The sequence below is a fragment of the Cervus elaphus genome, chromosome 29, assembly GCF_910594005.1.
Source record: "Cervus elaphus chromosome 29, mCerEla1.1, whole genome shotgun sequence".
NCBI lineage: Eukaryota > Metazoa > Chordata > Mammalia > Artiodactyla > Cervidae > Cervus > Cervus elaphus.
Window position 1 is genome coordinate 8,500,958 of NC_057843.1, and position 15,645 is coordinate 8,516,602.

At 49.7% G+C, this 15,645-nt stretch overlaps 1 protein-coding gene across 8 annotated transcripts in view; it reads left to right on the forward strand.

Annotated features, from left to right (window-relative positions):
* Window positions 1-15,087, forward strand: part of FAM167A (family with sequence similarity 167 member A) — a 30,505-nt gene extending 15,418 nt beyond the window's left edge. For all 8 annotated transcript variants that reach the window (XM_043891018.1, XM_043891013.1, XM_043891019.1 and 5 more), the window contains one exon: window positions 12,102-15,087. In XM_043891018.1, coding sequence (XP_043746953.1) covers window positions 12,102-12,365 — 264 coding nt within the window. In that variant the 3' untranslated portion in view covers window positions 12,366-15,087. The remainder of the gene's footprint in view (window positions 1-12,101) is intronic.
* The last annotated feature ends 558 nt before the right edge of the window (window positions 15,088-15,645 follow it).

A 15,645-nucleotide genomic window follows, 5' to 3' on the forward strand; every position in this document is an offset into this window, starting at 1 on the left:
CGTGTGATCCTTTATTCGGCAGCCACTCTCCGCGCGGCGCTGTGCTGGGCAGTGGGGCTGTGTGGTTTGGGCTCAGCCTAGCAGTGCTCTGTGCACATTGAGGGGTGAATCGGGAGATGCCTGGGGTGACATGGCTGATCAGGCCTGGCGGGGGTGAAGGCTTTGGGCTGAGCCTCAGAGACTGAGTAGGAAATTGGCAAGAAACCAAGGCTTCCCTGGTGGCTCAGAATGTAAAAATCCACCTGCATGCATTTCAGGAGACCTGGATTCGATCTCTGGGTCGAAAAGATCCCCTGGAGAAGGGAATGGCAACCCACTCCAGTATTCTTGCCTGGAGAATTCCACGGACAGAGGAGGCTGGTGGACTACAGTCCGTGGGGTTGCAAAGAGTCTGACATGACTGAGCGACTGACACACTGGATGAGAGGGCATCCAGGTGGGGTAAGTGTGAGCACTGGGCATGTGTTGGGAGCTGCGGCCAGCAGCTCAACCCTTTTTCTGCCCACGGTCATGGCAGACTCTCATCAGTGGTGGCACTCAGCACAGGAGAAGGGGGTGGGCGTGCCAAGCTGCATCGCTTGGCTCTTCTTAACCACTGTACTAGGTGGTGTCTCCCAAAGGCAGTTGATTTTGTTCTGTGACTCCTAAAAATGTCAATTCATAGAGATGTCGGCAGGTACTCAACAGAATGTGTAGGGTGGGGCAGGGGGAGAAACAAAACTGGTCCAGCCCTTACGCTGCGGTCTCTTTGAATCCTAGAACAGACCAGTGCAATTGCTATTATTGTCTCCATTATACAGATGAGTAAACTGAGGCTCGTAGGAGTCAGACGACCTGCCCAGAGTGATGTGACTAGTAAGTGGTGAACTCAGCCTTTACCAGTGAGAGCAGAGCTTTGGGGAGAGAGACCGTGGGTGAGGGGGGTCCTCCCCACAGGGCCCTGTCATTGGGCAGGCCTCTTCGGGTGGCAGGTAGGGAAACTCTCAAAGCAGAGACTCTCCAACTCTAATGGGAGGATTCTGATCTTGTTAAAATGAAGATTCTGATCCTATAGGAATGGAATCCATGATTCCGAATTTCCAACAAGCTCCAAGATAGTGCTATCCTGCTGGTCCATGGACCACACTTTGAGAATCTAGGACTGAAAAGCAGGCAAGACTGGGGTCAGAAAACCAAGACGGGACCTCAGAGGGAAGTCCCAGGATCCCCAAGTTTGTGCCCTAAGCCCTGTCCCTGCCGCATCTACACTATGGGCTTGGGTTTCCAGAGATAAAGTTACAACATCCCACCCACACTGAGTGCTCTACGAGCTGAGTTTGTTCAGAAGACTGTGAGTCTGAGGCCAGAGCAGCCCAAATGCAGATGGGCGGGCAGGCCAACTGAAACATGCACTTCTGCCTGCTTCTAAGATTAAACACTAACAAAGGCAACCTATAAAATCCTTTGATTGGCTTGAAAACAGAGTCGAATGTTTGGTCAGTATGCCCATTCTCTAGTTTTAAGTCTCAGTCAAACATCAGACTTTATGTCATTGTTTTCCTAATTTGTCATCTGTTAACTTGTTGAAGGTGTCATTAAAAATTATCGATTTTAAAAAAATAGTCATTTCAAAATTGGTTTCAATAACCTTTGTTTTATTTTAAGCCCAGAGTCAAGTTTTCTCTCTACCTGGGAGGACTCTCTCTGGCAATTTGTCAGGCTCACTTGCAAATATGTCTTTTCTCTTGATCTGGCCAAGGAAACCAATTAAAAATCTGCAATTCAGTCAGCCATGTGCCTGTTTGCCCTACACGATGCCAAACTCAGTTGCTTGGGAGTTTGGGCTCAGTTGTGGGTTTGTGCCCTGAACAGGTCTCTATCTTATCCTGGGACAGTTGATGCAGTGAGTGAGTCATGTCCAGCTCTTTGGGACCCCGTGGACTATAGCTTGCCAGGCTCCTCTGTCCATGGGATTTCCCGGGCAATAATACTGGAGTGGGTTGTCCTATCCTCCTCCAGGGGTACTTCCTGACCCAGAGAATGAGTGAGGTGCTTGTTGTCCATTGCTGACCCTCCTAGAGGCAGGTGAAGTCAGGTCTGTAAGGATGGATGGTCCACTCCTGCTTCCTAGGAGGCCAGTTCAAAGGTAGAGTGACTGCTTGAATGTTGGTTTATTTCCAAAAGCCAGAGAGGATCCTAGCAGCGCCGTCAGGGTCTGCCCTCCCTCTCAGCTTGGACTGCAGGGAAAGTTCAGGCACTTCTGACACCCCCAGGGACTTGCAAGTAGTGAGTTTTCCTTCAGAGTCACTCACTGTGGGTGGGAGGAAGGTGGGGATACTTAAAAACCCTGCTGGCACTATTTCTCCAGCCAGCAAGACCTGACCTTTGGTTCCCCGAGTGTCCAGGAGAGGTGTCACCACCCAGCCATGGCAGGCAGGGCTGCCAGCTCTGTACTTGGCAGCTTCGGCCCCCTGACTCCCCAGGTTCGCTTTCTGGGAAGAGAGACTCAGAGCCAGGTGAACTGACCCTCTGTGATTCAGCTTGATCTGGACTGCTCCTGCTGCCAGAGTGGCCAGAAAAAGAGATGCTCCCTTCTGCCTTCAATCCTAAAACATTTCCCTTGCCAGCTTGAAGGATAAAGAAAAGGGAGAAATCGTCTCCTTGGCCTCTGCAGAGCCAAAACTAAAACCAAAAAAAAAAAAAAAAAAAAAAATTTCCAGCTACCTAAGTGCTTGTCTTGTGGCAAGAACCGCTGAGCATCAACAGATATTTTTCTCTTAGCCTCACGCGGTTGTTTGATCCCCACAGACAGCCTGCCATCAAAAAGGTGTTTATGGTTGTCAGGAAAAGAAGAAACCTGGCAGGTTTTAGTAACTGTAAGGCCCGCTGTGGCAGGAGTCCTGCAGCCGTGGACCCAGCTGGCCCCTCTGTGGCCACAGCTCAAGTCCAGCTTCTCCACGTTAACCTTCTCTTGCCTGTGCTGCCTGCTTGACAAGCATGTGACTAGGGTGTCCACACTGCCCTCTGAGGCCAGTGTTATCCATTGCCACTGAATGATAATGGCCAAATGACAATTCAGGCTCACTGAGTATCTTCTGATGGGGATGGAGGTGAAAGGCATGAAGGTGATACCCACATTCACCCTGCCCACCTGGGAAGCATCTTATGGTCTTTTACATGCAGTATCTAAGTGAGAAGAATTGGAGGTGTTTGCTCTTCCCATTTTATGAGAAGACTGAGGCTCAGAACAATGATGAGCCTGAGGGTCAGAGAGTTTAAGTAACTTCTCCAAGATCTTACGCAAGGGGGAGACGAAGCCAAGACCCGCATCTCCAGGCTCTGGACCCAGATCTCTTTCCTGTGTACTGGGTACCGGTGCTCACATCAGATGTTCAAGTCAGGGGGGCCAGGAGTTGTTGGAAAGCCTGCATGTAAAATGCTGCTGATCTCAGAATGGGACCCCTGTTATTAGCAATGTCTTGTAACAACCCTAAAGCAGGGATGGGGCGAGCCATGCCCAGAGCATGATGAGAATAATTAGTTGCTCAGAGCCAGCCAGGCTGGGTGCTGGCTGAGATGAGGTCTGATGCACAAGGGATTCCAGCTCTAGTGTGCCTTTACTCAAGGCTCCTCCATGTAGCTGGGCTTTCTGCCTGTTGTTCCTGCAGGAGGAAGACTGTCCTGTTAATCTGGCCAGATACTGCCCTTTAGTTGTTACTAAAGAATTGATAAAGGTGTTTCCCTGGTGGCTCAGCAGTAAAGAATCCGCCTGCAATGCAGGAGACAAGGGTTCGATCCCTGGGTCGGGAAGATCCCCTGGAAGAGGGCATGACTACCTACTCCCGTATTCTTGCCTGGAGAATCCCATGGACAGAGGACCCTGGTGGCTACAGTCCAGGGGATCCCAAAGTGTGGGACACGACTGAGTGATTGAGCCTGGGGAGATAGCCAGTGCGGTGCGTAGGCGCTGTGGTAGGAGGAGTCCAGCGTGGGAGTCTCTCTCAGCCTTCATGGTTGGGGGACAGGGGCTGAGCTGGGCCTGAGGATGTTGGCGTGGGAAGGGTTGGTTCTGAAAGAGGGGACACAGGCCCAGCATGGCTGCTTCAAAGGGCCAGGGGCCGAGAATGGGGAGAGCAAGGGAGCCAGGAGGGCTGGTTGTACCTTTGAAGGGTTTGCAGAAGGGGAGAAACCTGACCACTGGCCTGTTGACTGAAGGGCTAAGTGCAGAGAGGCGGCTGGTGCAGGTGAGAGGCGAGTGTGGGCATGCCCGCCTGCCCCTGGCCGCAGTGCCCCTCTCTGCCCTCTTATCTTCGGGCACAGAATTCCTTTCTTGGGCGTACGGTTTCCAGGGCTCCGTTGTGCACAGGGTGCACTCTTATGAGGTGGAGGAAGGGGACGAGCATCCCCTTTCCACAGAGGGGGTCACATCAGCTGCCAGAGCCCCTCATCTCCTTACGGGCTGGACAGGGACTGTCTATGTCTATTCTGGCCACTGCGAGTGGAATTGGTAAGCCACAGATATTCAGTTATCACAGTTCCAGAGGCTAGAAGTCTGGGATCAGGGTCCCAGCATGGTCAGGAGAGGGTCCTTTTCTGAGTTAAAGACCTCTCCCCATGTCCTCACATGATGGAAGGGGCCAGGGGACTCTCTAGGGTCTCTTTGATAAGAACAGTAAACCCATCATGGGGCTTCCCTGAAGGCTCAGTGGTAAAGAATCCACCTGCCAATGAAAGACGTGAGTTTGATCCCTGGGTCGGGAAGATCCCCTGGAGAAGGAAATGGCAACCCGAGCCACTATTCTTCCCTGGGAAATCTCTTGGACCGAGGAGCCTGGTGGGCTATAATCCATGGGGTTGCAAAGAGTTGGACACGACTGAGTGACTAAACAACAAAAGCCTTCATGAGGGGTCCATACCCCTCTTGACCTCACCACCTCCCAAAGGCCCACCTCCTAATACCAACATGTTGGGCATTAGGGCTTCAACATATGAATCTGGGGGAGAGGTGGACACAAAGATCCAGATCAAAGCAGACTAGAACCCAGAGGCTCCGGGTACAGACCTGGAGGCCTGCAGAATGTATCACCACATTCTTCTCAAAGGTTAGCCTCCCCTGTGTAGGTGGTAATTTGGCCTGGGACCTTCCGAATTTGAAAATCAAAGGCCTTATCATAGAGTATGTAGAGTATGACTCACCGCTGGTGATGGAGAGTCCCTGGTGGGGCCTGAAGCAGCTCCTCCTCTCTGTCCAGCTCCGGGGCTCTGCTCCGACTTCCCCTCCCAGCAGACGATGGCTCCAGGGGGTGCAGGAGAGCACCCCGGAGGAACCCCTCCAGACAGAGGGTGGGAGCCATGGGACCTGCCCCCACCCCCACCCCCGGCCAGCGACATCAGGAGACCCTGCTTCCAGCCAGTGCCTGCCCCAGTCCCAAGGCGGGGGGCTGCAGAGTAAGTGGAGGCTGAGAAACACGTTCCACCCTCTCCCCGAGTTGACAGCATCTCCTGGAAATCAATTCACAAACACAGTTTGGTTTCTGAGGTGTCTGAAAAAAATTTTTTTAATTTTTCCCGGCATCTGAGATTGCCGGCCAGCAGCACACTTCAATGACAAGCCTTGCTTTCTTTCCTCACAGCGTGATTCTGGCTCTTTCTAAGAGGCCAAGATCAAATAATGCGTCATGTTTTATCCAGGCTTCTAAGTGTGTGTCTGAACAACACTGATTAAAACAGTAACTGGACCTTTAGTTAAATCATGAGACAGGTTACAAAAACTGTTCCCAAGTTTCCAGCATTAAGTCCCATAGAGAAGGGAGCATGTTTCTGAGAGAATGGCTCGGACTTTATACCCAGCCTCTCTTCAGCATCAATCAAAGATTAATTGTAGCTGTTAGGCTGGGCTTCCCAGGTGGCTCAGTGGTAAAGAATCTGCCTGCCAGTGCAGGAGATGCAGGAAACTTGGGTTCGATTCCTGGGTTGGGAAGATCCCCTGGAGGAGGAAATGGCACCCCACTCCAGTATTCTTGCCTGACGAATCCCATGGGCAGAGGAGCCTGGTGGGCTACAGTCCATGAGGTTACAGAGTCGGACATGACTAAGCTGAGTTGAGGCTAGAATAGCTTAGACACCAGCCTTAGAAACAGGGATTGAACAAAATGTCCTTGGTCACCTTGGGATTTTTTTTTCCTGTCTGCCTGAATAATGCCCCTTCCAAGAACTGTAGGAAGCAAGTAGATCAGAAGTAATATGCCATATAAGCTGAGCAATGCCGGTCAAATAAAGGCAAGAATTCCACCATCTAGGTCCTTCTAGGTACAGAATATGGAGATTGGGCAGGGCCTTCCAGTTTTGAGCCTTTATTAAAAAGACAAGAGATGCTGGCCCTAAAACCTGGTCCCAGTGACTCCACCATCCATGTGGGCTTAATGCTTGCCCTGGCAAAGGCTCAGCTGTGGGACATGTGATTTGTAGTCCCCCCTCCCAGGGTGGCCTGTGGCCTCTGCGGGATAAAGACACTTACAGGATTCTCAGAGGCGTGGCCTGTAGCTCCAGCAATCCTATAATTAGGGCATCGTGAAAGGCTGTGTTCCCACGGGGTGAGGAAGTGCACGCACCAAAGTGGGGAGGGGGGTGCTGGGTGGCCGGTGACCCAGGCCCTGTTGCAAGAGGTGTGCTGCAGGCAACACACGTTTGATTCTCTGAGTCAGATAAGAATGGCTCTTAGGAGAGCCTGTTTCTTTCTTTCGGGGGTAGGAAAAAAACCTTATTGTACCAGTCACAGAACTCGGTCTCAGCCAACAGAAACTACCACTGGCTATCTATCTTAAGTCAAACTGATTGAAAGGTGATTTATAAAATTAATTTTTGTTGGAGTAGAGTTGTTTTACAATGTTGTGTTGGTTTCAGATATACAGCAAAGTGAACCAGTTATACATTTACATATATCCACTCTTTTTAAAATTCTTTTCCTATGTAGGTCATTATAGAGTGTTGAGTAGAGTTCCCTGTGATATACAGTAGTAGGCCCTTATTATCTATTTTATACATAGTATCAATAGTATATATATGTCGATCCCAGTCTCCCAGTTCATCCTGGCCCCCCTTCCTCCTTGGTATCCATATGTTTTGTGGAATTTAGAAAAATAGTATAGACGATCTTATTTGGAGAGATTGGTTGTTTCTTAAGGTGAAAGGTGAAACTCCAAGGGAGGGAAGATGTAACTAAAGGTGGTAATTAAGCTGCTTTGCCAGAGGAAGGGCTTCCCAGGTGGCTCAGGTGTAAAGAATCCACTTGCCAATGCAGGACATTCAAGTTTGATCCCTGGGTCAGGAAGATCCCCTGAAGAAGGAAATGGCAACCCACTCCAGTATTCTTGCCTGGACAATCCAAGGGACAGAGGAGCCTGGCGGGCTACAATCCATAGGGGTCACAAAAGACTCAGATACAACTTAGCAACTAAATAACAACAACTGCAAGAGGAGGAGGAAGATTTCCCCAGTTTTCTTTGATGAGATGAGGGTGTGTGATGAGTAAGGCTCCAGGGTGGCAGGAATAGAAAGGGAGAATCAAGGAGGGTGCCGGCCAAGGAAACTCAGCAAACAGAAGAATCTGCGTGTGTAAGTGATTTGCTGTGAGTTCTCTTTGTCCGAGTCTCATGGGTCTTTAGTGATTTCCTGGAGAGTTAAAAGAGGAACTGACTACTCCTGCCTCTGGACTGGCAGGAATAAAAACAAGAACTGCAGTTAAATGGTGCAGAGAACAGTATGGCAGTTCCTCAAAAACTTAAACATAGAATGACTACATGACCCAGCAATGCCACTTCTTAGTTTACACCCAAAAGAAGTGAAAGCAGGGACTCAGATCCTTGTGCACCTGTGTTCATAGCAGCATTATTCACAAGAGCCAAGAACTGGAAGCAGCCCAGACACCCACTCATCCACGGATGAGCGGATAAGGCACATGTGATCTATACACTCAATGGGATGTAAGTCAGCTTTAGAAAGGAAATCTGACTCATGCTACAATGTGGATGAATCTTGAATGAATGAAATATGACAAAACAGTAAATAATGTACTGATTCCACTTACTCGAGGTAACCAGATAGTCAAATTCACAGAATGGTAGTTGCCAGGGGCTAAGGGAGGGGAAATAGGGAGTTATTAATTAATGGAGATGGAGCTCCAAGTTTGCAAGATGGAAAGAATTCTGAAGATGGTGGTGATGGTCACACAGCAATGTAAAAGTATTTAATACCACTGAACTGCACACTTCACAATGGTTTAGACGGTAAGGTTTTATGCTCTGTGTATTTTAACACAATTGAAAAAATCCTAGTGGCGGGGAGTGGGGGCAGGGGGAGGGTGGAAAGAGCCTCTTAGCTCTGCACATTTTACTCAGGTTTCTTTGGGGGCTCATAATACTTGTTTCTATATGGATTTGGTTTGATTGCAGTGAAGTTACCTCTTCATTAAGGACTCAGTTTAGGATTTAAGATGTGGAGTCCCCCTTGGAAAACTGTGTGATCTGCAGAGTAGGTGGGAATGAGGCCAGCACTGCTGCTTTTCCTTGGAGCCCTGGGACAAACACTATTTCTTTGAGCATCAGGTGAAATAGTGGATTTATATTCAGGAGTCATAACAAAATATGTCTTGCAAACAAGTCCTAGGATGGGCTGCTCACATGATGATGTGCCCTCAGGACCAAGGCAGTGGAGGAAACAGAATTCCCAGCCCCTTCCAGTGTTGAGACTCCCACGCGGGGAGTGACCAGGTCACCATCCCCACCAGAAGCCGTTTCCTTCCCTCTAGGCGGAGGTGAACACTTCCAAGCTCAGTGGGTGGCAGGTGACTCCACCAAGGTGGCCTTGTCCAAGGAAACTGGACAGGTGCCTTACTATCACCCCTCCTTCAGCTGGTTTTTCAACCCTAAATTGTTCTCAGACTCTTGGCCAGATCTATTTGCCATAGAAAAATAGCCCCTTTCTCCCATCAGGCATCTCCACCCACCACATCTCACAGAGACTTGCAGACACCTGGTCAAAACTGGAATTCTCCAACTTTAAGGATATTTTCAGAAGGTGAGGGTGGGATGATCTGAGAGAATAGCATTGAAACATGTATATTATCAAGTGTGAAAGAGATCGCCAGTCCAGGTTGGATGCATGAGACAAGTGCTCGGGGCTGGTACACTGGGATGACCCAGAGGGATGGGATGGGGAGGGAAGTGGGAGGGGGGTTCAGGATGGGGAACACATGTAAACCCATGGCTGATTCATGTCAATGTATGGCAAAAACCACTACAATATTGTAAAGTAATTAGCCTCCAACTAATAAAAAATAAAGGGAAAAAAAATTTCCAGAAAAAAAAAAAAAGGGATATTTTCAGATTGAGGATCCAATTCCTGAGGCCAGTTTCTGGGTTCACGTCTGAGCCACAGGCTTCCTAGCTTTCAAAGAGATCAATCTTCAAATTACAGGAAACCCCAAAAAGAAGTGGTTCAAGCCAAACTCCTAGAAGACCATGTTAAATAAAGCAGTGACGTGAGCTGGCACTATCTTTCAGACAAATTGGACCCCTATCTCCTTCAGAAGGGCTTAGGCAACACCTTGCCCAGCTTCCAAATAAGTGAATGAATGGCCAGTCACCCTCTGGCAAGCCTGCCATCATTAATTTGGCTCTACTAGAGTATTCTGATTGACGATGCATCTGGGTTGTGATGCCCAAGCATTGTGAAGTAAATGGATCAACTGGATGCTATGAACTTGCCATTAAATACTTTGGTGGTGATGGTCATTCAATACTTTGCTGATCCCCATGCAAGACTTCCTATCTTGGTTTTTCTCATCTATAAAATCTGGATTAAAGAGATCTGTAGAAGTACATCAAACAATGAAAGAGAGAAAATAGAACAATGAAATGCTTATTGGTGGAGTCACTAATTTTTCTGCAAGGCACTTGATTCTAAGCCTGAAGAGGGAAAAGTGAGAATGTTGGCATTGATTTGCATAACCAGCAGGAAAGTCCCTCTGGACTCCCACAGTTGGTCTTTCTAAATCAGTTTGGCTCCAAGCACTGGCTGAACAACACAGCTGAGTGTGAAGAAACAGCAGTACGTAAACATTAACCTCTTGCAAGTAGAGCAGAGCAAACAGTGAGAAGGAGTCAGATCTCGTGCCAAGTAAGAGCAGCTGGTGACCTCAGTGACCAAGTGTCATTAATGGAAAACACTGCACTAGGAGCCGAGGAGACCCCGGGAGCAAAGCTGTGAAACTGAATAGCTCATTAAAACTCTTCTGGACTCAACCAGACTGCCACACTGCTACCTTGGGGCTGGCTGTGGTTCCAACAAAGTTAACCAGGAAGTGAATTTTGGAAACTGTAAATGTGTGACCAGGTGAGGAGTTATTATCCCATTTCTTCCTCAGTAGAAAAAAAAAAACAAACACTAAATATATCAAGAACCTTCTCCTAGGTCATGAGCGCAAAACGGGTCCCATGCCCCACACTCCAGCTCTACCTGAAGAGGTAGAACTTAGAGGTCAGAGGTTTGGGCTCTGGAGTCTAACTTCTGAGCGCCTCATCCCAGTTCGGTGAGCTTTGTGACTTGTCATGAGGACTGACTTTGCTGAGCCTCAGCCTCTTCATCTATAAATTGTGAGTGCATGCATGCTTGTTAAGTCACTTCAGGCATGTCCATCTCTTTGCGACCCTATGACTGTAGCCCGCCAGGCTGTTCTGTCCATGGGATTCTCCAGCACGAATACTGGAGTGGGTTGCCATGCCGTCCCCCAGGTGATCTTCTCGACCTTGGGATCGAACCCGGGTCTCTTATTTCTCCTACACTGGCAGGCGGGTTCTCTACCACTAACAACATCTGAGAAGCGCAGAAATTGTGAGTAGGATGGTGATATTACTTCCAGAGTTGGGGTGAAGATTAAGTGCTGCATATCAACATACCCAGTTTGTGTCCCCCCCTCCCCAATTCATATGTTGAAACTCTAGACCCCAATGTGACAGTGTTGGGAGGCAGGGCCTTTGGAGATGATCAGACGTTGCGGTCATGGGAGTAGAACCTTTTGGTGGGATTATTGTCCTTATAGAGGAAAAGAGACCAGAGCACTCTCTCTGCATCACGTGCGGACACAGTGAGAAGGTGGAAGAACCTGTCAGCCAGGAAGAGTGTCCTCACTGGGAACTGAATCAGCACACCAAGTCCTTGAACTTGGACTTCCCAGCCTGCAGAATCGTGAGAAATAAATATCTGTTGTTTTAAGCCACTCAGTTTATGGTATTTTGTATGGCGGCCTGGGCTGACTAATACCTACTCAGAAAGCTTAGAACAGTGCCTGGCTCACAGTAAAACATCCAATAAATATTAGCATGTATTTATGCTTGGCTCTTTTGAAATAAGAAGTGTTGCAAATACTCTGAAATGTTTAAAGAATAAGGTGACAGCATACCACCACCCAGCATATAATATAAAACAGCATCAATAGAGTTGAAGCCCCAAATACCTTCCCTAATCGCAGCCTCTCCTTCCTGCCCAGAGGTAACCATGCTCCTAAACTTGATATTTATCATTCCCATGCATTTCTTTATACTCTTACTCCATTCGTAAACAATGAGACAGCTGGAAATGCTTCCAAGCCAGGACTGACACACACGCCTTCCAGAAGGATTTGGATTCAGTATCTAGCTTACTGCAAAGGGCTGTGTGGCAAGCGTGTCCTTGTTTGTCACCTCACTCTCTGATTTTTCACCTCCCTGCCCTGAGAACGGGATACCCACTCTGTGCTCTGCTTAGTCGTTTCAGTCGTGTCCGACTCTTTGGGATCCCATGGGCTGAAGCCTGCCAGGCTTCTCTGTCCATGGGGCTTCTCCAGGCAAGAATACTGGAGTGGGTTGCCATGCCCTCCTCCAGGGGACCTTCCCAACCCAGGGATCGAACCCGGGTCTCCCGCATTGCGGGCAGATGCTTTACCGTCTGAACCACCAGGGAATCCTGGCTACTCTCCCTAGGTGGGCCGCAAATGATGATGCAAGCCGGTCTGCTAACCGGGGTCTGTGCCCCGCCCCAGCGCCTCCAGCGTGGCGCTGACGCCTCCCCTGCCCCCTTCCTTGCAGATGGAGATGCGGCTTCAGGACCAGCAGCTGGCGCGGCAGCTCATGCGCCTGCGCAGCGACATCCAAAAGCTGAAGATCGAGCAGACCTGCGACCTCCACCGGCGGATGCTCAACGACGCCACCTACGAACTCGAGGAGCGGGACGAGCTGTCCGACCTCTTCTGCGACGCTCCCCTCGCCGCCTCCTTCAGTCTTTCTGCACCACTCAAGCTCATCGGGGTCACCAAGATGAACATCAACTCCCGCAGGTTTTCTCTGTGCTGAGAAGCCCAAGACGGGGCGGTGGAGCCAGAACGAGGGTTTGGGAGGTGAGCCGGGGGTGTAGGAAGGGAGCTGAGGCCCAGCTACCCCAGGGGGTCTCTCTGGAGGCAGGGTGTCCCCAGGACAAGTGCTCTCGGAGCCCAGCTGTGGAGCCCAGTGTCCCCATGCCTGACCCTGGTTTAATACCCAGGGTCCTGCAGAAGGGCTGCTCCATCCGATGTTCAGTGAGACCTGGGTACCCCACGCACACATCTCATCCCCCCACTTGGTAACGCAGATTCCTGTTTCCCGGAATCACTGGTGCTATGACCTGGGAACCCAAAGTGGGGGGTGGGGGCAAAGCTGTGATTCTTGCAGAAGGCTTCCCCAAGGACACCGAACCCCAGAAGGGAGGCATTAGATACGTCAGCCATGCCTATTGTGCTCTGAGGCTCACTTCACCCTAAGTGGTTGACTCAGCAACCTCAACAGGGACCCACCAGCAAAGGAAAATCAAAAAGAATAACAGGTGGCACTTGGGAAAGCAAGCCCCACCTGCTGCCAGTGCCCTGGGCAAGGTCTTGGACCTTGGCCCCACAGATGCCAGGTAAACTGTTTCCGGTATGTGGGGTCCTGCCAGTGTAGCCGGGGTAGAACAGGCAAGACTGTTGCCCGCTCTGGCTACACACACCAGTCCCAACCTCCAAAGAACCCCTTTGCTGCCACCCCACAAGCTGGCCTTGGTAGGGCCTAGGGGTGGGCTTCCCCAGGGGGACCAGCAGAGGCCTCCTGGTGGCTTCTGACATTGTCACCTCCGCACCTTCGTGCCCTCCGCAGAAGCTCTCCCTGAGCTGCCTCTGAGCTTCTGTGCCTGATTTAAACACCTAACTTTAACTAAATCAGACTGTTACTAACCTATGGCCAGCTTGTTTATAACTGCTTGATTTTTGCCCAAATGGCGAACCAGTGGTAGGTCAAGTTTGACAGAGGTTCAGGGTTTGGTTTTAAAAGGTTCTGTCTAAGGACGGGTGGGGGGGTCAGCAAGGTGAGGATGAGACCTCCACAGTTTAGGAAGTTAACCTAGTGGAGCGCCCTGTGCCTGGGGGTTCTGGGTGTTTGACCCAAAGTCTTTGATCCTTCTAGCCAAGCCCTCTGGTTCACAGAGGAATAAAAGAGGCTAGTGGAGGAGCCCCCTCCAGGCTCCTCAGTGGCTGTAGAATATGGATGTGTTAATTATAATCATTATTAATAATGCCTACACCAATCATGTATCAATGAACTTGAATTCCAAAGATGGTACTAAGGCTTTGCCAAACCACGAACTGCCAACCTCTCTACTCTCCGCCTCACTCAACTCTGTCACCTCCCAAGTTAAAATTCTGCTTGCCGTCAGCATTCCGTCATCGAAGTGAGGGGTCCTGTTGCTCTGTCTTTCATGCTTCGTCTTCCTGTAGAGTTTTATCAAAGCCCATGCATACTTGCACACACACACACACCATGACCCATGCTGGGGCAAGGTTGGTTTCCTCTTGTGGGCTGGGAGTAGGAGTTTGTAAATGATTGGTCCCTGGTTAGAGGATGATTTGGTGTTTCCTTGTGATTTCTAAGAGCCAGAGGGTTTATGCTTCCCTCAAAGATGCTACAACCACCTAGCCAAGGTCTGTTTCAAGCTGACTCTGAGCAGTGGCAGAACTCAGTGGACTCTGAGGTCCATGGAGAAGGCCTGGGTGGAAGGCCAGGCTGCCCCACGCCTGTCCTCACCCCAGCGATGCCTTTCCTCGGGGGTTCTGTACAGATGCTGCCAAGCCCTACAGAGGCACGCCTGCCAGGCTTCCTCCAGAAGAACCCTTGAGGTCATGGAGTATCAGGCTGGCCTGCACACACTCACACCCACTCTACAGAGACGTGAACATGTACACACCCAACCCACATGGGCAAGCCTATTCCGTATTCAGGAAGAAAAGTGCCAAACTGGTTATTTTTCTTTCTAGAAACCAGTCATTACAGTAACTGAAAAAGCTGGAATCAACCAAAGCTGAGCGATCTAGCTGAATGTCATCAAGTCCATGGATGAGGCAACTGGGCAGTTCAGTTGCTCAGTTAACCTGATGATTCCTTTCTTTGAGATCAAGGCACACACCTTTTGGAATAGGTTAGTTGTCTGAGCTATTGTGTTTAGTTCATCCCAAGAGAATCTTACTTTGGGATAAAGGAGGAGGGGATCAGGAAGAGAAGCGCAGGGGAAAGACAGGTGTGTTTTCTTACTTGTTGTGCAGCATCTGTTAGCAGCCTTATTTCCAAGGTGAATGCAAATAACTAACCAGGTCAGTTCAGCTCTGTGAAGTCCCTGCCTCGTGTGGTCAAGAGATGTCCGAGTCAGTCGCAGCCTAACCTTCCTCACCTCAGAGCAGCCTTCCAGCCCTACTGTGTGTATACAACACTGTTGCAGTTTTACTCATTATCTGCCCATCTCTCTGACACCCCCAAGAACCCCTGGGTGTAAAACTCGAAGTCTGCATTAACACTGCCACGCGGGGCAATGTCTGACACCTTCGTGGGCTCAGCAGTGATCCCAGAGGCCTGGGGAGCCCAGGCAGGCTTGAGATGACCTGCCCCTGCCCCAGGCCTCCTCCCTGTAGCAATACCAAGTGCTATTATGTAATCGATGGACAATTTATAATTTTATTTTTTATGATTGTTTCTATATTGCTGTTAGCAAAAGTGAAATTAAAATATTTCAAAAGGACATCTTTATAAAGAGGAGAAATGTGCTTCCTTTTACCTTGTTCCCGTTACAGCGCACACAGGGCCAAGCACTGAATTGTAAGAAAGAGAAGCAAAGAGGGAGATCAAGAGGGAGTGGGGAGGATGGGGGAGAGAAGAGGAGCTACAGGATTCACTGTCCTTCCTTCATGATGCCTTCCCTCACCGAGGGCTGCTTGGTAGTGATGCCATCAGGAGCTTCCCAGCTCAAGATGTGAAGTTAATATACCCAGCCATTATTCCTGAATTTGACCAAAGCCGGACCCAAAGCACACCCACTCTCTCCTACATTGTGTTAAATCGCTTCAGTCCTGTCTGACTCTTTGCGACCCCGTGGACTGAAGCCCTTTAGGCTCCTTTGAGATTCTCCAGGTAAGAATCCTGGAGTGGAGGGCCATTTCCTCCTCCAGGAAGTCTTCCCGACCCAGGGCTTGAACCCAAGTCTCTTGCATCTCTGGCATTGGCAGGCGGGTTCTTTACCACTAGCGCCCCCTGGGAAGCCCCTCTCCTGCATTAAAGACTTCAAAGGTGACTGGGTTCA